A 23,065-nucleotide genomic window follows, 5' to 3' on the forward strand; every position below is an offset into this window, starting at 1 on the left:
AGCAGGCGGAGACGGGATGTGGCGGCGCAGTATCGCCCCCGAGTCGCCAGGGAGAGGCGACGCGGGGGGAGGGGGGTGCGGCCTTTGTGCTTGACATCACCATATCAATTTTTATATCCGGCTTTTTTGATTTCGAATTCAATTTTGGATAGAAATACAAAACTGAAAGTGCTTAAAGGCTTTTCTGAACTACCATCGTTTTCATCCTATAAGAGTATAAGACTTTATTCATTGATATATTCCCTAGAGTATTTCGAGGACTAATTCCCCCTACTTCCTTCAAAATCCGTGATTAACCACAGGTCCACACGAGGCCTTATGGCGTCCTAAGTCTTGAGAGCCACTCTAAGCGCCTTTTTTGTCGATGATACCAAGTGATCCAAGTGCATGTTGCATGGAGTTATGCTCGGCTAATGTCAATTAAATTAGCTACCCCCTCCGATTTAAATTATAGATCATTTATTTTTTTTGACATCAAATTTGATCACTTTTCTTATTCAAAAATATATACAAATATAGTTACATTTAAATTATTTTTAAAGAATTTATATTGATAAAACAAGCCGCAACAAAAAAAAGTGATATTTTATACAATTTTTTTAATAAAATAAGTGATCAAACTTAGGATTAAAAGTCAAACGACCTATAATATAAAACGGAGGGAGTATTTGATTAATGTCAGCTAGTTACTTGGTTAGCGTCAGCTACATTGGTCATTTAAATAAAAGTTGCCAATTTTGAAATTTTTTATCCAGTTGTGGGAAAAGTATGACATATGGGACCGCATCCTGAATTTTAGCAGACATAAGGGCGAAAAAAATTGAAATAGGGCCTTAAACCCTGAACATGCGAAAGTGTGACCACTCACGGACAAAAAAAAATCTTTTCAGAGAAAAAACAAAAAAAATCGAAATTCTCCCCACAAAATCAAAACCAGCTCGCCCACTCAGCCTCTCGCCCTCTCCCATCCGCACTGCCTCGCCGGCCACCTCCTCTCCCACCATTGCCACCAGCACTCGCGCTGCGGCCGCCTCTTCCCCTCGGGTCCCCCCCCCCCCCTCCCCCCCCACACCTGCTGCCTCTGCCTCGGTCGCGCCTTCGCTCTGCTCTTGCCTCTTCTCCATCGGAGTGCAGGCGCGCCCCGGAACGGGGAAGGGACCCAGATGCTACTCTGCTGCTCTCCGTTTTCCCCTCGAATCCAGGCCTGTTCTCCGCCCCCGCCGCTTCATCCGAGCAGCTTGCCTCTAAGCGTGCTCAGCCCCGGCGAGAAGGGGAGGAGCAAGAAGAGCAAGTTCCACCCCGTCAGGGCGCAAGCTTTCAAGTCCAAGAGCCAATCTTTGCCCACCCAATCCCACCGGGCTGGTGGCCACGGGGACCCTACGGATGAAGACCCGAGAGTGGATTTGCCGGGGTCGGCTGCGCCCTCGCTGCCGGACGCTGAGGCGGTCGCGTTCTGGCTGCGTTCCTCCCGGAGCGCAGCCGGTGTCCGGAGAGCGCACGCGGTTGCCCTGCGCTCGCTCGACAGCCTTGGGGTGTTCGTGTCCAACAATCTGATCAGCTCGTACTTGAGGTTCGATGAGGTTGCAGATGCGAGGATGGTGTTCGACCAAATGCCCGAGAGGAGCGTCGTGTCGTGGACCGCGATGATGAACGGGTATCAGAAGGTTGGCCGCCACGGTGAGGTTGTGAGGCTGTTCTTGGGTATGCTGGCCACAGGAATGCAAGGTAACAGCTTGACTTTTGTTTGCCTGTTGAAATCTTGTGGGGAGCGGTGCGATGCTAAGCTGGGGCGCCAGGTGCACTGTTGCGTTGTGAAGGGTGGTTGGAGCAATGTGATAGTGGACAGTGCGGTCGCCCACTTCTATGCTCAATGTGGAGATGTTGCCGCTGCTTCAACTGTGTTTGAGAGGATGGCCTCCCGCGATGTTGTCTCATGGACAACGATGATCACGGCTTATGTGCAGCATGGGCATGGGGACAAAGCTCTTCAGATGTTCCCAACGATGGTGGCTGAGGGATTTCGCCCCAATGAGTTCACTGTGTGCAGTGTCCTCAAGGCTTGCGCAGAGGAGAAGGCTCTAACATTTGGGAAGCAGTTGCATGGTGCTGTGGTGAAGAAGCAATACAAATATGATATCCATGTCGGGAGTGCTCTTGTCACTATGTATACCAGATGTGGTGAGGTGTTTGATGCTCAGGCGGTGTTTGATAAGATGCCAAGAAGAAACACAATTACATGGACTTCAATGATCTCTGGATATGCGCAAAGTGGCTTTGGTGAAGAAGCTGTCTTGTTGTTCCAAAAGATGAAGATGCGCAGAGTATTTGTTAACAACCTCACCATTGTCGGTCTTCTTAGTGCTTGTGGATCTATGAAGTCAATTTATCTTGGAAAGGAACTGCATGCGCAGATAATAAAGAAGTGTATGGAAGATAATCTACAAATTGGGAGTACACTTGTTTGGTTCTACTCCAAATGTGGGGAGCACACTTATGCTGCAAGAATTCTAGAAGCAATGCCTAACCGCGATGCTGTCGCATGGACAGCTATGATTTCAGGCTACAACAATCTTGGCCATAATGTTGAAGCACTTAAATCATTAGATGAGATGTTATGGGATGGTGTGACACCAAATACTTACACTTATTCCTCTGCTTTGAAAGCTTGTGCCAGATTGGAGGCGCTCCGAGATGGAAGGAGGATCCATGGTGTTGTTAACAAGACTCAAGCTTTCTCAAATGTTTTTGTGGGATGCTCACTGATCGATATGTATATGCGGTGTGGGAAACTTGATGAAGCTCGAAGAGTCTTTGATGCCATGCCAGAGCACAACTTAGTAACATGGAAAGTGATGATTATAGGATTCACCCAAAATGGGCTCTGCGAAGAGGCTTTAAAATACATGTACCTAATGCAGCAAGAAGGGTATGATGTTGATGACTTTGTGCTTTCGACAGTTTTGACATCGTGTGGAGATCTTCAGTTGAAATCAGATCGCATCTCATTTCTAGCTCAGTAACTAGTTCCTTTCACGGAGTTTTAGGCCAGTTAGGGAATATCAGCAAAATGCTGTGCAACTGTACAAAGTCTGTGGTTGGTCTCAGGATGCCAAAACAAGTTTCTTTGTCTGATTGTGCATTAGAAGGCACGAACAGAAACCTGCCTTTCAAGGTGTGGGTATACATAACCTTTGCTAACCATTTTCCTTTTTTCTTTTGATAAGAACTGCTTTATATATTAAAAACATATTACATCAATGAGGTCAACAGGACCCATGTTACATCTTGAAGTGCTGACAGCACAAGCAAGCTGGTGATTCAAAGAGCAACAAGAAAAGGAAGGTAAGCTGTGATTGGACACAATTTTTGCCTGCATAGCAAGGAAATGTGCAGTCTCATTTTCCTGTCTATTTATTTTCATCACTGTAACACCCCTGTGTTAATCAAGGTGCTAATCACGGGTTTAACTCGCTAATTATGGGCCTAAGCAGTGTCGTTAGCGCTAATCGAGTTCGCATAGTAAACTTCGACTTAGCCGTGTTTGACCGCGTTTTTCTCCCTGATCCGGGTCTTGGATCAACTTTCGCCCAAAATCAAAGTTGTAGACCTTCTTTTTCTCTACAATTTTTATTTTGGCCAAATTTCAAGTTACCATATGAAATTTTGAGTTTCAACCGGTCAAAGTTGGGTCAAAATTGGTCAAAATGAATTACTGTTTCCTGTTCTTCCACTGTGCTCGCCCATACCGCGACCGGCGAGGCACCGGCGATCCTCGCCCTCCGTGCGCGCCGCTCTTATCCGTTTCCCGTGTCGTCTCTATCCATTCCCCTCCCCTTCTCCTTCCCCGAGCTCGGGCGGAGCAGAGCACGAGCTGAGCCGTCGCCGGCGTTGCTTCGGCCCAACCCCGCCACCCCGCCTCGATACTCTGCGCCCTGAGTTGCTCCACCTCGTCCTTCACCTCCTACGCCCCTCCGCGAGCTCGTTTGAGCCCCACCCCGGCCGAATCGGCCTGTGCCGCCGCGGCCGCCATTGCCGCTCCGCCGGAACGCCACCCCGCCCGTCGATCCCCATCCTCCGGTCCACCTCCGCCCGATTCGAGCGCCCAGTGAGCTTCCCCACGCTCTCCTCTCCCTCTTCGCCTCCTTTCCCGCTCGAATCCGGTGCCGCCGCCGTCGGTTCACCACCGTGCCACCGTGGGCCGCCCCTGCTCGGGCCGCAGCCGCACGCCCGACCGCCCCCGCTTCCCCGCTCCGCCCTGGCCGCGGGCCAGCTCCGCCGCACCGCCGGCCGGCCCCCACCGGCGGGGAACGCCGCCGCCGCAGTGCCACCCATGGCCACGGCCATGGCCACGGCGCGAGCAGGGGAGGGGCTGGGGGCTGGGCCTCTCACTGACCAGTGGGGCCCAGCTGTCAGCCCCTATTTAGGTTTTTTTTCAAAATCATTTATTTATTTTGTCTGAAATTTTTGTAAATGCATAACAAATCACAGAAAAATGCTAAAAATACAAACTAAATTTTGTTAGGTTGCTTAAATCAAGATCTTCAGAGGAAAAATATTCATACATGTGAAATGTCAATTTTGCCCTGCTAAAAATTTGGTTTGTGTTTAAGCTAGTTTATTTTGTATCTGTTGTTCTGTTTGTCTAAAAATTCTGAAAATTTTGTGGTAGCCTACTCTTTGCATGTGTATTTCACTGAAAAATTTTCAGATGCATAGCCTGTGTGCATGTTTGTTGATCTATTATTGTTCAGTTTATATTACTAGGGCTAAAATATTTTTTTTTTCTGTCACTAATAAATGTTGGTAAATTTTTGTTGCCTGAGTTATCAGTGGCTTGTCATGCTAGTATCATCTGTGCTCGTCTTCGTGCGAGACTTCTAGTGCAAATATGATCCTAGAGTACAGTAGTTTAATCGGAAATTACTCGACGGACTGCCGGATTACACCGTTTTAAGTGCGTGGTAATTTGATTATTCATTAAGATGATAGTTAGCGCACTTAAGCCGTTTTAATTTGGGTGGATCTGCTACAATCACCTTGAAAACACATCTACCTTGGAGGCACAAGAATTGAGAGATCAATGGCCTCAGACGCCAAAAAGCTTGAGCTTCTCCCTTCTGAAGTTGAAGAATAAATCCCTGCAATCAGTGTAAGCACAGATTTTTTGGATGATGTATGCCAAATAAATGTACTCCCTCCGTCTCCAAAAGAATGCAACTCTCCCTTCTCGATGTGTTAAATAATTTTAAATTTGATCAAATTTATACAGAATACTATTAACATTTATATTACAAAATAAGTATCATTAGATTAATCATGTAATGTAGATACCTGCAGGTCAAAAACAATGGCGACACGCAGGTGAAAGCCAATGATGCTCCACCGGCGTAGATAACTGCAGGTCAATGAATCAATCTGACTACCAGCATATTAAGCCGGCCTTTAGCAAATATCACTGAATACAAAGGCGACACTAACAATTCATAAAACAGGAAGCATAGAACAAATGAAGCTAACTATTCTGTGTTCAAATCCAAATTAATCAATGCAACAAATTAATTAGCAACAACATACATGCTTAGGTACGACTAATTATTCTTCTCAGACACGGAGATAGAAACAGGCCATGCATGCACCGACACTGAGTATATATGCTTATTCAACTCCCCACCCCCATGCACCCACCACCGTACACCCCTTTTCTTTTTTTCTGAAAAAAGCGAGTCATACTATACGTGCCTTTACTTTGAATTTATTTTCATTCCAATACCATCGCCCAAGAAACTTGATCCCTTTAAGCCTTTCTGTAACAGGAGATGCATTTATTCTTGTTCATTTCAAGTTTTGAACTGCAGCTATAGCCTTTGAAGGGAGAGACCGAGGAACAAGGCCTACTCCGTTCATGAGACAAGTGCCAAATCTCCGTCGGTTCGGCCTGCAGCAGCTGGAGGAAATCGGACTTTTCCAGGAGGGCTGTGTTTAGTTGCGAAAAGGATGCGAAAAGTGTTTGCGAAAAGTACTGTAGCACTTTTTATTTGTATGTGGTAAATATTGTCCTACCATAGGCTAACTAGGCTCAAAAGATTCGTCTCGCAACATACATCAAAACTATGCAATTAGTTTTTTATTTACCTACATTTAGTACTCCATGCATAGATCATTTGCTATATTTAATGTTTCGATGTGATGGAAAGTTTGGAGGAGTTGGGGGAACTAAACACAGCTGAGGTATGTTAGTTGACCCTGATTGTGAATGTGTGCCTATAATGTTTTTCTTTATTTTATTTGTTTCGTTCTTTGTTTCCTAAGAGTTTTGCCCTGGAACCTTTTCTTGCACTCTGTTTTACTTTAAGTAGGGGAAATGCCCCTTATTCTTCATAACAAAAAAAAACATTCAATAGGGGCTTTTGCTACAGTACACCCAAATGACCGTGAGCCGTCCATTTATATAGATCTAGGTGGTTAGAATGAACTATTACCACTTAGGAGGTAATACAGTAAGTATTAATTTATATATTTTTATATTTTAAAAATATGAAAATATCTCCACATGTAACCGGGACAAAAGGGTTATATTTTAAAACCGTCTGGCTCAGGGAAGTCATCCTCCTTTACATCGGCCTCCCTCGCGGCGGCTTGCGGCTTCTTCTTCTTTTGCTTCCCGCTTGGACCCGTTAGACATGAATCGCTTCATGAGGGAGCAATCATCGTAGGCGTGGTTCAGGCACGGTCCCTCAAGCTTCTTCTCAAAAAAGTCAGGGACTCAGGGTTGTCCGCATCGGTAGCTCATCCGCCATTGCAGTCGGTCGCGGCGACGAGCGGTCCCACGGGCCCCTTTTTGTTCTTCTTTTTGCCGAAACGGTCAGATGTACCCTCGCTGGCGTGCTCCTCCCGCATGGCTCCAACTGCCTCCTCACCCGACGCATAGCTTGTGGTGATATCTAGGAGCTCCTTGGTGGTCCTCGGGTTTTTATGCCCGAGCTTGTGGACCAGAGACTCGTAGGTGGTCCCAGTTAGGAAGGCTCAAATGATATCAGCGTCGGCGGCATCAGGCAACACGTTGCACTGCTTGGAGAACAGGTGAATGTATTCGCAAGGACTCCCCATGCTTCTGCTTGTAGCTGATGTCCCAGGGATTACCATGACGCTCGTATGTGCCCTGCAAGTTTCCCACGAACACCTCTTTGAGATCCAACCAGTTTTGAATCTGGTCAGCGGGGAGATGCTCGAGCCACGTTCGAGCCGAGTCAGCCAGGAACAGTGGCAAGTTACAGATAATGAAATAATCATTGTCCGCGCCGCCGGCTCGGCAAGTGAGCCGGTAGTCCTCGAGCTAGAGGCCAGGGTTCGTCTCCTTGGCATACATCGTAATGTTGGTCAGCGGCTAGTATCGCTACAGGGATGCGGCGTTGCGGATCTGTGCACGACTGCCGTCACCCTCATCCTCCTCGCGTCACGCATGGGGGCGTCGATGGTGTGGCGCACGTTGTGGTCTAGACATAGACGGCATTTAACCGGCACCCTCAGAGGTATCGGTTCGTTGGTCTGCGCTTGGTTGACGGTGACGTTCCTGGTCCCCGGCTGGTTCCGCGTTGGCTGGGCCTGGCTCAGGGCATGTCGCCGCGAGATCGAGCTCTCCGCTTGCTGGGGCATTGCACGCTTTACGAAGATGTGTAGATTGTCGCGGTCTCGTAGCTCCTCCGGCACTGCTGGCTCGGGGAGCGCGGCGAGCACCACTGCTGCCGCAGCGATGTTCTGGCTCGCCCGAGCAAAGTTGGGGAGCTCGTCGTGATCGCCGATGATGCGCCGGTTCACCTCGTTGGTGCGGGCACGCCCCCGCCCGCCGTCCCTGCGGTGTCCCAGCTGTCGATCGACTTTGGCGCACTCTGGCTCTAGCAAGTGCAGGGCCTCGTCGATCTCCTTCTACTGATCCCGCAGCTTGTAAGGCCCTAAAGCCGGGGGAACGTTGGCGCCTCCTCTAGCCCTGTCACCGGAGGCTGCCGAAGGAGTGTCCTCACGTGCTCGTCAGGAGTGTTTGGCATGAAACACTCGCGCGACGGGTGGTGGCTCGCCTCGCTAGAGTTGGAGTCGGAAAGACTCTCCGGCGAGTAGGTCGTGGAAGGATTCAAACACGTAGTCTGCATGCCGACGAACTTGATGTCCACCGTCTCGGGGGTTGTGTGCAGCATTGTGAGGCGCTGCACATCCTGCACAGAGCTGCGCATGCCGAAAAGGGAGCATTGTCGGAGTGCACCTGGCGAGGATACCCGGAGAGATTGGATCACCTCCAGAGAGTTGCACATGAAGTTGGCGAAGGAGAAGAGAACGCGGCGCAGGTCATCCCGGGCTGGCTGGTCATCACTTAGAAACGCGCCGAGCTGTTGCTCCATGCTCCCACCATAGGTATCTAGTCATCTGGCATGCACGGAGGCGGCGGCCTCTGACGCGTCCAGCCTCAGTCCCCACAGAGAGTGAACAATGGGGTTGGTGCAGACGACATTGATGCGGGCCAGACCGGGGCACAGACCCACTCCAGTCCGCCCTCCAAGTTGACGATGAAGCGCAGGTCACCGAAACGCACCAGCGCGCCCAGGGCCCAACCTCCGGCGTCGATGGCCATCCGCCACTTGGTGAAGAAACAAACAAAACTCCGAAAGGCCCCTACCTAGTGCGCCAACTATCAGTGTTTTTTACCGCCGGCTAGTGATTCTCATGGATTACGCATTTGGGGGCGGATAGTATGCATGAAGCCACAAGGATTATACTGCTTCGGGCCGCACGTAAGCATAATACGCTATGTCCGGTTCGCCGCAGCTTGTGTATCATGCATCAGTTTGCAGTAGGGGGTACAAACCGGGTGAGACAGGGACCAACATCCCATGTCTCTGGTGTGAGTGTGAGTATGAGCTAATCTATCGTCTGGTCGGGGCGGCCCGGCAGCTCTAGTCGGGCAGAGTCCTGCAGCATCCCAGCCAGAAGAGCGTGTTCTAGAGTGTGGATAAATGTTCTCCGGAAAAGTGGAGTCCCAGAGTCGTCTCCTATTTCCGTCACTGTGGGCCCCTCGAGGCCTGTTGTCACCGTCCTCCTCCTCTGCGGGCGGACTTGTCCCATCACACAGTCTGTGGGGCGGAGAACGAGGGGTTATATCCTTGCTGTGATGGGGCACGCCCCTACCCTATGCCTACTGCGTCATAGGCCATGACTGGGACGCGCGCCACTGTTTGCTACGTCAGGGCATGTCGTGTCATGGGTTAACCCGCCTCTACAAATCAATTCCAGAAAATGAAATAAATTAGAAAAAACTCTAAAACGTGAAAAAGATCCAGCCAACCGGTCAGCACCAGCACAATTTAGAATGGTACCTTTTTTGGAGGGCGGGAGTAACACTATTTTCCATTAAGATTTGCTTGAGGGGTTGAGGTGTATTCTTTTTCTTACCATTATTAAAATTTGTTACCAAATTTTATTATGTCACTGGAATGGCAGATGACTACCAAAAATATTTATGCATGCATGTTTTGTTTTAGTTTGGATCTTAGACTTATATAACGGGCAACGATACACTTACATGGAGTTAATAATGTGTAGCGCAGGTAATCAAGATGGGGCATGCGGGGACATTATTTCACCGTTTTAACAATGTATTGGAGACGAGGGTGTCAACAATCCGCATCGAGGCACTATCAGCGCTGGTTGCTTTTGTCATGTCCTTCCTCGTCATCTTTGGGTCGTGGCGCAGGTGGTGTACGCACTGGTTCATTAGGAAAGGCGTGATGGCTGCATACACTCTATCCTTCATACTGGTGACCTACACCATTGGCCTAATGCAATCGGCAACGGTGAAGGTCGAGGTGTATCCCATTTGGGCTGTCTGCTTCTTCACTGTCTTTGGTTGCACCAACTCCATCTCGGCCTATACTCTTGATGACAACTACCGCTTATGGCCGCTGGTCTATCAGTCCATTCTCTACACCATATATGTGTTGTTGATCCTGTTCAGCGTCGCCGATGGTGTTACATTCATTGCAGTTTTTCCGATGCTTATCATTTCTCTGGTCAAGGTATACATTCGGATAGGATCATCCTTTGTAGCGACTAATTCGTGGCTGGGTTGCAAAATATCTATAGACTTGATGGAAAACAAAGGATTCTACACAGCATGTTCCGAAGATAACAGAGAATTCTTTGCAGCAAGATGTTCAGAGAATTCTTTGCTTCAGTGGTTAGCTTGCTATGTGTCATGGCACTCACAGTCCTCCGTGCAGCCGGGATATTTCCGAGTGGTGGCAGGAATGACTCCTCCTCCCCTTCCAATGTGTCTGTCACCAAAGCTACACAAGCGGACAATGTTATCACGGTGATCATACTGGGAGCCCTCGCTCTGCTGGAGGTGCTCCAGATGGTATTTTACTGGACTTCCAACTGGGGCAGAGTCGCCTTTGTTTGCCAATACATCATGCAGCCAGCGTCAAGCAGACAGAAGCCTAGCTGCTGGATGAAATTCAAAGCGTTCCTTAGCGAGGTCAAGCTATTTAGCACTCGCAGATACTACTGGAAACAGCAGCTCGGGCAGTATTGCTTGTTTCAGTCCATCGGCCGCTCTAATACATGCCTCGGCAGCTTTGTGCGCATTGCGAATGTGTGGATGGGTTCCAGGAGCCGTAGGGCTGCCGCACGGTTTAGTTACAATGCCGCCAGAGGTCTCACTCAAAGCACGGCATGTCGAGGTACCATTGGAGGTGCGGCAGTCAGTTGTTACTTGTTAGGCTCCTGGAACAGACTGGCGGCCATCTGACGAATGGAGCATCGTCTTTGGAGTCCAACCAAGCCACAAGCCAGCCAACTTCAGTGGGCGTGCTCACAACGTTTCCGCACCTCGGCTGTAGACAAGGGCTCCCAGACACGCACTATCTTGATCTGGCACATTGCTACATACTACTGCAAAATGCAACTTTGTAACGAACATGGCACCATTGATGCCATTTCGAGTGATTTTGGTGATCGAATGACAACACAACACTTGGACTAATATGATTGTTAAGATAATCATTCTCAGGCTTTTAGGTTCAAGTGATGACAAAGAGAAAGAGAAGATAGGCGTAGCAAGGCCCGATGGACTGCCCCTACGGGGGTTCCGCTACCCGGTTAGCGGACGGGGGTCGAGGGGGAGCCGCCCCTCGCGGGTCTCAGGGCAGCGCCCTGAAAGCTCTTCGATTCAGGAGCACCGGAAGAACCGACGCCAGGGCATCGGAGCATCCGATGGTAGTCGAAAGAACCGACGCCTTGATACTTTGGTGCAGAAGGGAATCGAAGCCAAGTCAGCCTATAGGCACCGGTTGAACCGACGGTCTAAAATAGGGCATCGGTGCAATGGCCGTCCTTTGTACCAGAGACGATGTCAAGTGCCCAGAAGAAGTTTCTTCAGCACCGGTTCAACCGACGGTGCATCGGTGCATACCACCGGTGTAATGACGTCAGCGTCCAGGAGAAGATTCCTTCAGCACCGGTTGAACCGGTGAGGCATCGGTGCAAAGCATCGGTTCAACCGGTGGTCTCTGCGTCAGCCATCAGGAGTCCAACGGCTACTTCGTGTTATGAGTGACCGGATGAACCGACGCTACCCTGCCAAGAGGCATCGGTTCTTCCGGTGGTACGCAGATTTTCAGCTAACCGTTGGAGCAACGGCTACAAGACTTGGTGGCCTATATATACGCCTCACCCCGGCCATTTGAAGATTGCTGGAGTTGCTGGACATCCCACACACACCCAAGAACATCTCCAAGCCATACAAAAGCATCAAGATCATATCCTTAGCCCTTAGCACACTTTGAGAGTGTTGTGTAAAGGATTAGCTCTTAGTGAGTGAGTTTGCAAGGCTTAGAGCCTTTGTGCTGTGGTTCATTAGTGAACCAAAACAAGAGCTTGGTGCGCCGGCACCTTTGAGCGTGGAGCTCGCCGGCAACGTCATCGACCCTCCGACTTGGTGTGGAGCGGCGACGACACCTTTGTGCGGGGGACGTGGAGACCCCCATCCTTTGTGGAGAAGCTCCTTAGTGGAACCCGGGGCCAAGGTGACCGTGATTGTGTTCACGGAAGAGACTTGGTGGCCGAGTAGCAATACTCTTAGTGAGTGCTACAACAACGTGGATGTAGGTGTGCCTTTGTGGCTAACCGAACCACGGGATAAACACCCGCGTCAAGAGTTTGCTATCTCCTATCCCGCTCTTTAAGCTTCCGCATTTCATTCTAGTAATTTGTATGCCTTTACTTTCATAGAATAGTTTCTTGATAGGAAAGGCTATAGGTTGCTAAACTCTTTTGGGATAGGGGTTTTACACTAGAACAACCTAGTTGCACATCTAGATAGCTTGTTTTAGTTTAAGCTTTGTGCAAACTAGTTGGAGCCATAGGTCTAAGTTTTTATTAATGCCTAATTCACCCCCTCCCCCTCTTAGGCTAGAGCACCCGATCACTTTCAAACTTACAAAAGGACAGCAGGGTGCCGACGACCAAAATGTACAAGTTGCCATGACACTGTCCCAGTATTGTGCTTACTTGATTATCTATGCGCCGCAGCTGCTTCCTGGGCACAAAGGCGATACATCATGTCTTTTAAGTGCTGCTGCACATGAAGCTGCGAGCTTCCTCAAGGATAAGGGTAATGAACAAGGGAGGCACGAAGCTATGAGGAGCATGGAGCCAGACCAGCAAACCATCTTTGGGAGCGGCATCAAGCTGGGGAAGCAGCTCCAGGATATTATTCCAGATGACACGCGGCGTTGGAAGGTGATAGCTGATTTCTGGTCAGAGCTGATGCTCTACCTTGCGCTGTCAGATAACATCAAGGGGCACATCGAGCAGCTTGCTCAAGGCGGCGAATTCATCACCCACTTGTGGGCGCTGCTATATCATGCCGGCATCGCCAAGCGGGAGGACCATCACGAAAACCAGACCGAAGAGAGCCCCGAGCACATCATGTTCAGTACGTATGACCTAGAAGCCTAGAAGGTCATTCACCGGAGGATTTGGCTTTCTAATTTATATAATGTTCATGCAGATCAAGGAACACGAATGCTCGTCGTTGCCTTGTCGAATAACAATATTGTGCTGTCGGTCGTGTTTGGTTCAATAGACGGGTGGAACGGAGCCATCCCAAACAAGGGAAAATACCCTAAGATTCCGGATGAGCTTGTTCTAGAAAAAATCTCCCCTCAATCACACCGTCTCGCTCGCGTCTCGCATACTCGCATGCGCAGTGAGTAGGCGGAGGTCTGGGCGACGGCAGCGCAGCGAACAGGAGGCAGAGAGCCTGGGCGATGGCTGCATAGAAATTGGAGGGGGGCAGGTGGTCCCTTATCCAGTAACTAGTATTGAGTATTTGAGTTCGTTCCCCGTTCCATGGATCCGCCATTTCCTATGCTGTTCTTCAATTATTAATCCCAGCAGTTCATGCAAAGACTAGTTCACCAATCACAATGTATAAAAGGTTCTTCCAGCATCTAGTCTGACATTGTCACGGGTATCTGCAGCCACACTAGAGGATGATTATATTATTGGGAATAGAGATCTCTCCTACACCCGGAAGACACAAATGTTCAGGCGTCCACTGATAGCGTAATGATCCAGTGACCTGTTCTAATGCTTGCTATGCATATAAAATCGGAGGTACTACCAGTTCTTGATTTCAATCTGATCAGAGCTTATGCCATTCCCAACCAAAAACTTCACCAGGTCGGTGAGCATGGGACCGTCCTCCCAATTCTCCGGGCAAATGATTTCAACAATCTTAAGGTGCTCACAAGTGAAATCTCTTTCTTCTAGCTCGCCAATGAACTTCTCATATGTTTCTGGGTTCTGCCACATCATGAAAAGGAGTCGAGTTTAACCTTTGATGCCACATGCATAAGCAATCATAGAAGGACCAATAAACATGTGGATGGAAGCATGTACCTTTCTGATTTTCAGAATTAGCTTCATCAGATTAGGTGAGTTCTGAAGGAAGACTATCAATCCATAGAATGCAGCACACAGACACCACAGTCAGGGTTGTAAGATTGTTGAATTTTGGGCACCATTGAAAATTCGCTTGCACCTCCAGCTGCACAAGAATCAGCGAGTAAGGATGTGGTATAAATTTCATGCACTATTCAGACAAAGCTACCAAAAGAATTAGGGGGACTATAGCTTCATGTGGCAAGTACCATCGAGTAGAAACTATAGCTTCAGAACACAGTACACGAGGAAACCAACAATTACTGATGCGCTTGTTATTTGCATGGTGCCTCCTATTTCACATGTGGAGTATATGCAGTAAAGGAGTCTATGAAGTTGAATAATCAGCAACTTTAGAACAAGATGCATTTATTGCTACCTATGTATCACATAAGAACATGTAGATGTTAGAAATCCTCATCACAGGTAGCATTTGGTTGGAGAACGAGGTGGGATGGAATGTCTCCATCCTTAGTTTTAGGGATGGAATGGTTCCATCCCATCCCATCCTCCTAACCAAACGTTACCTTCTGTCAAACCACTAACTATTCAATTTCCGGTTAACCATTTACTGAATCTTCAAATGAATGAGTGTAAGAACTACACAGCCTTTTGGTGGCACTCAAGAGCATTTATTACCATCCCCGTGATATTGTTTTGACAGAACAATATATTTGCAACGTAACAGAGACTACAATACTACATGCTGACATTTAAGACTTGAACTTATAGATATCATCAAATATGTACAGTTTCAGGTCAACAAGCGTACCTTTGGTCCTTTATAACTTAAGTCCAAATGTGTAACATTAGAAAGGCCTCTGAGAAATTGATGGATATCACTAAGTGGTGTATCATCGTCATAAGTACCAACTGAAATTGTTGCTGTTTCTAATGACCCCAAGTTTTTCAGTAGAGGTGGTATTCTTTCACCAGAAAAGTAACTGAAGTCAACTAGGCTTGGGATCGAAATAGAAGTCTGCTTAGAATGTGGCAAACACCCAGGATCAATTGTGAAAAGCCTCAGTGTCTGGGAGAAAACCTCAGCATCACAAATGGGACAATCATACAATTTGAGACGCTCCAATAGTGTGCAGCCCATTTGGAGATTCTTAAAGAAGCCGGCGAATAGAACAACCCCGGTAAGCTCCAGGCTCGTCAAGAAGCACTTTGAAGCAAACATCACCGGATCGAGATGCAATTTAGCCCCACATTCAGCTGCGGAAACTTTGACAGATCTAGCATTGCACTGTAAAGCATGGCCAATCCACAGGTTAGCATCTTCTGATTCGGCATCGTAGTCGCGGTCCGTTGAATCCTCACTATCTCGTACGCCGTACCAGAGATTGAACTCGTCCAAGGGAGTGGGGTTCCGGAGCATCAGGAACCGGTTGAAAAACTTCCTGAACAGCACATTCTGCTCGACCCAAGTGCCAGGCATGCCGTCGAATTCGTCGCGCGACGCGTTGATTCTGGGCATGGAGCGCCAGAGGTCGCGCCACTGCAGCGACAGCACGCACGCACGTCCGCACGAGGTGGCGGGCGTCCAGGAAGGAGACGGCGCGAGCGAGAACGTTGCTGGGGAGGGCGTTAATCCTGCACGTCTCGCTGGAGCGCCCGCCCGGACCATCCGGGCGTCGCCGGAAGCCTCTGCCATGGCGTCGGGGGTCACTGGGGCATTTCATCGAACATGTGGTGTTCAGACAAGCTGCAGCACCGAGAAGTGGAGAATTGAGGAGCCACGAACCCGTAGATCAGAACGAGCATGGGGATCGCGCGAGAAATCAGTGATCAACTGGCGAATTTCGGATAGAAATGGAAGCATTCCGAATCGAAGAAGAGGTGGAAGGGGAAGGAGGAGCAAACCTGCTGCGGTGCAGCGCCAACGGAACAGACACAGCCTGGTTTGTTTTGCGTCTGTCTCCGTGCGTGAGCGAACTTCGAGGCTGACCGTAAACTAGCAAGTCCCGCTACTAACTGTCACGGCAAATAAAATGCCATGAACATGTCTTTTCCTTTTTTTTTCAAAAAGAGAAGAAGCGATGTACAGAAATTTATATTTTAAAGATTCGCACGACAGCAGAAAATTGGAATTATTTACTTTGGCAATAGCATTCCCATATGATAAAAGCACAGATGTTTGCCATAGCATAGACATTGGAGCTCTGGTCAACAGAACAACTTCTACAAGTACAAAATCAAAGGTTCTTCAAACATCTAACATAGTTGCTCTAGCAAACATGCCTTGGCAACAGTTTTTTTACCAAGACATACATCATGTTCAACCAGACACAATTGAACGGATGATTCTGTCCTTGATGAAAATCTGATCAGGGGTTACGCCATTATTGTACAAATGTTTCAGCAGGTTGTTCAGCACAGCATCATCATCCAAACCCTTTGGCTGCGAGCCATAATATTTAAAAACAATATCAACCATCACAAGGTGCTCACAAGTAAACGATCTTTCTTCAGGGTCGCCTATGAATGTTTGGTCCAGATCGATCTACAACATAAAAGCATTATAGTTTTATCCTGATGGCACAGGCATCAACTTTTGTACAAGGAGCAAGAAACATGTGGACAGAAGCGTGCACGTACCTGCCGGAATCTCTGCATGAGTTCCAAAGTAAGCTGCTCCAGATTAGGTGAGTTCTGAAGGAAGAATATCAGTGGATAGAAGTCTCCATACAGACAACAGTTACCAAGTGTCAGGGTTGTAAGATTGTTGAATTTTGGCCACCATTGTAAATTCTGTTCCATCTCCAGCTGCACAGGTTCACAATATCAGGGCAGGATATAGAGTTCATCCCAAAACTTATCCCATGTTGCCAAATGAGTTAGAGGTAAACTAAAATCATGTGTTGCGCACAATTGAATAAGAACTATAGTTTCAGGACATAATATCTTGTGGAACCACAACATAACAGGAAATCATCCGTAACAAAAATAGCCCATATTACAGCACTGCCTATACTATGAAGACAGAGTCAACATTCTAGAGCACATGTTGGTGGTAATCATCAATCAATAATTCCATGGAAGTCAAATTGATATGCTGGTGAAAATACAACAGAACTGGGGGGGGATCTACCTGCTGAATTATAGTGATATGATTGTAAGTATTGTGAATTGTGATGCACATACTATTTGTAAGTATTGAAACCTAAACCAAACAATCACCCAATAGACTAGTGTAATTTGAGTTGTTTGCATCTATATATCATATCCACGATAGAACACATAGATGTCACTCGGTAGAAATCTTTTCAGTTCCATTCACGTATGAAACCAGCAACTAAGGCAATTTTTAGTCAATTGCCAGTAAATACACAAATAATTTGGTACAGGAACTAGATTGTTTTATGTTGGCACAGGAGAGCATTAATCATCCCCAAGATATGTATCGAGTCTTGACATCAAAATGGATCACCAGATACTAGGTTTGCAACAGAAATCAAGAATACATGCCATGCCTAGGTCTCAGATTTCAACTTCTTGATATCAGCATTAATGTCCAACATAAAACCAAGAAATGTACCTTGAATCCTTTGCCATGGAATTTCAAATGAGTAACACCAGAAAGGCTCCTCAGAAACTGACAGATATCATCAACCTCAGAAGGATCAGTACCGACAAGAACCGATGCTTTCACTAGTGATTCCATATTTTTCAGTAGAGGTATTCTTGCACCGTCAGGAAAGAAGCAAAGTTCAACGAGGCTTGGAATAGAAATAGTGGCCCGTCCTTCAAATGTGCAGTGACACTCTCCATCCAAGGTCAGAACCTTCAGTGTGTGGGAGGAAATGTCAGGGTCATAAATGGTGCAGCATTGTAAGATGAGACGTTCCAATACTGGGCAGCCTGTTTGGAGGCTTCTAAAGAAAGGTGGTTCCAGCAAAGCAAGGCAAAGCAGCATGCTTGTCACGAAGCAGCAGTTTGAAGTAAACACCCCAGGATCGATCAGCAAGTCATTGACCCCACCAAAAACCTCAACAGACCGGGCGTTGCTCTGTAAAGCATGGTGGATCCATAGGTTAGCATCTTTCGCGTCGGCCTCAAGGTCATCTGACGCATCAGGTATGTTGTACTGAAGCCGGAACTCGTCCAAGGCAGCAGGGTTACGGAGCATCAAGAAGCGGTTGACGAACTCCTTGAACAGCACGTCGCACTCGTCCTCGGTCTCAGCCATGCCGTCGAACTCATCGCGCGAGAAGCTGATCCGAGGCACGGAGCGCCAGAGGTGGCGCCACCGCCGCGACAGCACGCACGTCTGCACGAGCTGGCGTGCGTCCAGGAAGGAGATGGCGCGGCTGAGGACGTGGCTGGGGAGGGCGTTGATCCTGCACGCGGCGCCGGCAACGCCCTCCGAGACCGCCCGCGCGTCTCCGGAAGCCTCCGCCATGGAGTCGGTTCACAGGGACATTCCGTCGAACAGGTGGTGTTCAGACAAAGCTGCAGCACTGAGAAATGGCGGATTAAAAAGCCGTGGATCCGCGGGTCAGAGCGAGCATGGAGGCCGCGCAAGGAATCAATAGTCAGATAGAGATTGTCGGGTAGAAATCGCAGAAATCGAATCGAGTCGAAAGCAGAGGTTGAAGGAGAGCGATCGAACCTGCTGCGTGCTGCCTGCCTGCGCACCGAACGAAGACAGCTGGCACCGGATTTACTTACCTGCCTCCTTGCTAAGCTAGGGTATTAATATAACCCTTTTTTGTGCACAAGATAAGTCATGCAGCTTAAAATTCTCCCTTCAGTAAAGGAAAAAAGTTGTAAAACAGTAGCCTCACAGTATTATGATTTCCATTTTCCAATCATCTTAATGAGTCAATTACAACGAAAATGAAGACAAAGGTTTATTTCTCAGAACATTTATAGATAGATTGGGTACCAAGTGACATCATAGATAACGATAGACTTATATGTATTAAAAATATAATAATACAATACTTTTCTGCAATAAACACCCGCCTAGAACTTTTCCTTGCCACAGTTCTGGTACAATTTTTTACGATTTGCTAAAAGGATTAAGGCCCTGTTTAGTTTTCAAAAAATTTCTTACAGTATCCGTCACATCGAATCTTCGGACACATGTATGGAGTATTAAATACAGTTAAAAAATAACTAATTACATAATATAATTATTTTATACGAGATGAATCTTTTAAGTCTAATTAGTCTATGATTGGACATTAATTGTCAAATAACAACGAAATATGCTACGGTACGAAAACTTTCAAACTTTTTCACAAACTAAACACAACCTAAGTGAAAATTGTCATATTATCATTCCTGTGTATTCGTGTTGCTCGTTGTCTCATTCGTTTGCCCTTCCTCGTTTCCGTTCTCTCATTCTACTCGTTCCTATGGGCAACCACGCAAAAATGTTGGCAAAAAGGTAACACTGAACTCACCGTAAGCAAGTAATTAATATGCCGTTGTACAAGAACTCACCGTAAACACTGAACAAACATACCTTATTAAAAAATATAATTCCTTGAGGTTGACCGCAAACTTACGCCTTGTTTAAATGCAAAATTCAAAATTTTAAAACTATCTTACCGCACATGCATGAAGTATTAAATCTAGATGAAATAAAAAAATAATTGTATAGTTTGCTTATAAATTACGAGACAAATTTAATGAGCCTAATTAGGTCATAATTAGATAATAAATTATTAAAGTAAATATGTGTTAATGACGGATTAATTAGTCTTAATAAATTTGTCTCGTAGTTTGCAGATAAATTTTGTAATTAGTTTTGTGATTAGTCTATATTTAATATTTCAAATGTGCAAAGATTCTCTCCTAAACACTTTAAACGGAGCATCTAAACAAGAGCTTACAGTGCATTATGGTGAATAAATAAGTATTTTATTTGTCACTCCTTTCCCTCCCCCTGATCATTCACACGGCCTCACACGGCTATTTTTGGTAGCCGATTAGTGTAGGCCGGCAGCTTAATTTTTGGTACGTCACTTTGTTCAACAGTACTATTTATTATTTTATTATTTAGCCAACAAATGGAGCCTCCACGTTCGCTCTTAAGGCCTCGAAATTTCCACGTTAATCGGAGAAAAATAGAAAAATAAAAATTACCCACCACTGTCATTATGATAAAAATTAGCCAAAAATACCCCTATGCCTAATTAAAAATCACCCACCAATGACATTATAAAAAATTAAATATAAAATATTAATTAGCTATGTATCAGTTACAAACATATACTATTAATTAAAACTAAAGCTAACAACAATCAATCAAAATAAAAATAAAATAAGAATAATTATTTGTATAATATTATTAAAGCTCAACAAATCACATTATTATTACAGGTAGATCATATTTGAATTGTTTTAACTAATAATAAGACATAATTTATGATAATGAATAGTGTGATGTATGGTAAAAAAATAGTATAATCTTTAAGTAAGGATATAACGACATGCGAATTTTTGAAATTTCAATACTAGCAGCCGTACGCCTAGTTTGTTTTAAATAGATAGACAACAATTGTTTAATCTTTGGTTGCACGATTTGGATCAATCATTTGTGTAGTTGATTAACTTGTTTAAATGAACTTGAAATGTTGAGCTTAACTAAGTTAACTTGTTGCTTGCCGTCTGTTTATATTCATTCATTGTTAAATCAATTGCTGCTAGCATTTGCATGCTTACTTGTTGCCATTCCTATTTGTTAGCTTTTGCATGCTTAATCAAGTAAGTTTTAGTTGGTTTTTAGTGATTAGCTCTAGTCCTTTTTGCGAGACTCTTGATTGGTTTTTCTTAACAAGCTTTGTTTCTGCTTTGTGTTGAGATTTCGGCATTTTGGTTATTCCTCGCTTCTGTTTTGTATCGAGCTTTTTCTGACCGTTACTAGGGTGAGCTCGTCACGAGTTGGCTTATATCACGTTGGCAGTTCGAAGAGAAACGTGTTGGGTTGAATTTGAGACATAGGCCTTATTCTCATCGAGAAGAATTTTGCAAATGTTCTCATTCCTGCCCCTCTCTGGTCATCCGTCCCGGTTCTTCAAAAGTGAGCTATTTAACCAGGACACACTTGCTTCATGGTCTCCTCCATTTTTTTTTTTGATATACGGCTTCCTGCAATTGCTAGTCCATCCAATCCACCATCTGGACTCAATCTGGTACCAACCATTGACTCATTGACTCTAATCATATACAATTTTATGCTAAAAATATATAAAGACAAAGTTTGGTTATGAAAAGATTATTAGGGTCACGATGTGTTACCACCTCTGGTCTTGTACGGTGACCAATTTTTGCCTGGCAAACGACTCGCCGGCGGGGATGCTAGAGACACAGCAACTTTATTAATTATTTTTCTGTGCTAGTAGACATACATTTCTATTAATTAGCATACTGTTGTAGTCACATATTCAAAATCATTTACTTGGTTTATACAATTTTCATTTGCAGCAGAAATGAACTGCTATTTGTACATCTGGACACACATTCTGCGAGTGTCGGTGTCGAAATTACAATTTCATGGGCTGTGTTTAGATTCGTAAAATGGTGATAAAAAGGGTCACATCGGATACTGTAGCACACTGTAGTACTTTTCGTTTGTTTGTAGTAATTGTTGTCCTATCGTGACCTAACTAGGCTCAAAAGATTCGTCTCGTCGTGTACATCAAAACTATGTAATTAGTTTTTTTATTTACCTACATTTAATACTTCATGCATGAGATAAAAATTTTGATGTGATAGATAAATAGTGAAGTTTGGAGAAAGAAATTTTGAATCTAAACACAGCCACGAGAGGCTTGTGGAATCAACCATTGGTCTAATCATAGTCAGTCGTCGTTGACGACTTGACGGTGACCAATTTCTTTTCCCTGCCAGCCGGCAGGGTGCTAGGGACAATCACACGAAGGTTTAATTTCTTTACATTCATGAGTGCTGGAGTCAATACGGCCTGTGGAAATTGTTGATACAACCTCTTGTGGAAATTGACACCCGACTATTACATTTGTCTTGTCCCATCCTAGGCATGGGATTCGGTCAGGACAATGAAAGGCTAAACCCCCGGTCCTGCTTATATGAAAGCAGAAAATAGTTTTGCTGCAAAAAAAAAACGCGGCCGGGGAGGTTGAAACGGCCCCCACCGTATTTTATTAAGAAGAAGCGAGCACGGCTTCTCCGACCGCGGAAAAACCCTCTGAATCCTGGCCCATGCCCACAAGGGTCATGCCTTGCGACGAGCACAGCGAGAGAGATTTTTTTATCCCTGCACTGTCTGTCGGAAAATCCGTCCCCAGCAGGAATCGAACCCCGGCCGGTAAGCAGAAGGCGCTATTGAGCGCTGTTAGCCAAGTCGACCGGCAGGCCTGAGGTTGCCAACTTACAAGAAAGGTGCACTCAAGAAGCAACCCAGCCATTTCTTCCTTTCCAGAATACCCGAGTCACTCCAGCTAACAAGACAACAAAGATTAGGCCGCTGAGACTGACAATATCTGAAATGGCCGATATTTTTCGCTGCACAGGGGACTACCGTTCGGTAGCATTTATTTATTAAATGGTTTTGGATACTCTTTTTAGAAAATGGATGTTATTTTTGGCCTCTGCAATCGCACACAACGAATTCTTACACCATCCTCAGCTCCAAAGCTGAACACAAATAGAAGGGAAACGAGTAGTCGAGTATACATAAATTAGGGAAAAATCAAAAGGGAACCAATCTTTATTGGATCTGGATACTGAACACTAAGGCCCTGTTTATTTCCTAAAAAATTTCCTACAGTACCCATCACATCGAATCTTCGAACACAGGTATGGAGCATTAAATATAGTTGAAAAAAAACCAATTACACAGTCTAACTGATTACCACGAGATGAATCTTTTAAGCCTAATTAATTCATGATTGAACATTATTTATCAAGTAACAACGAAATGTGCTACAGTATCAAAATTCAAACTTTTTCACCAACTAAACACACCCTAAGCTCTTAAAAAAGTTGGTTTGATGATCCTAAGGCTCTATGTTGGCAAGCCTGCTACTGCTCAAGTACACAAGTGAATTTCTCGTCTTTTCTTATCAGTTTATTAGAT

General features: G+C 45.9%; 3 protein-coding genes across 3 annotated transcripts; 1 reads left to right on the top strand and 2 right to left on the bottom strand.

Moving 5' to 3' along the window:
- The first annotated feature begins 992 nt into the window (after positions 1-992).
- On the top strand, positions 993-3,258 carry LOC120651466 (pentatricopeptide repeat-containing protein At4g18520, chloroplastic-like). The gene has a single exon (XM_039928943.1). It carries the CDS (start codon positions 1,164-1,166, stop codon positions 3,018-3,020), a length of 1,857 nt encoding a protein of 618 aa, XP_039784877.1. The 5' UTR covers positions 993-1,163; the 3' UTR covers positions 3,021-3,258.
- A 10,218-nt stretch (positions 3,259-13,476) lies between these two features.
- LOC120651467 (putative F-box/FBD/LRR-repeat protein At1g66300) lies at positions 13,477-15,976 on the bottom strand. Its single transcript, XM_039928944.1, has 4 exons — positions 15,859-15,976; positions 14,765-15,700; positions 13,951-14,098; positions 13,477-13,854 (listed from the first exon to the last, which is right to left on the bottom strand). Exons 2-3 carry the CDS (start codon positions 15,647-15,649, stop codon positions 13,982-13,984), a joined length of 1,002 nt encoding a protein of 333 aa, XP_039784878.1. The 5' UTR covers positions 15,650-15,700; positions 15,859-15,976; the 3' UTR covers positions 13,477-13,854; positions 13,951-13,981.
- LOC120648004 lies at positions 13,477-18,801 on the bottom strand. Its single transcript, XM_039924790.1, has 6 exons — positions 18,608-18,801; positions 17,534-18,455; positions 16,594-16,761; positions 16,276-16,498; positions 14,765-15,663; positions 13,477-13,854 (listed from the first exon to the last, which is right to left on the bottom strand). The coding sequence occupies exons 2-6, from the start codon at positions 18,395-18,397 to the stop codon at positions 13,669-13,671; spliced, it is 2,340 nt and encodes a 779-aa protein (XP_039780724.1). The 5' UTR covers positions 18,398-18,455; positions 18,608-18,801; the 3' UTR covers positions 13,477-13,668.
- Between the last annotated feature and the right edge of the window lie 4,264 nt (positions 18,802-23,065).

This window comes from Panicum virgatum, chromosome 9K (genome assembly GCF_016808335.1).
Source record: "Panicum virgatum strain AP13 chromosome 9K, P.virgatum_v5, whole genome shotgun sequence".
NCBI classification, from domain to species: Eukaryota; Viridiplantae; Streptophyta; class Magnoliopsida; order Poales; family Poaceae; genus Panicum; species Panicum virgatum.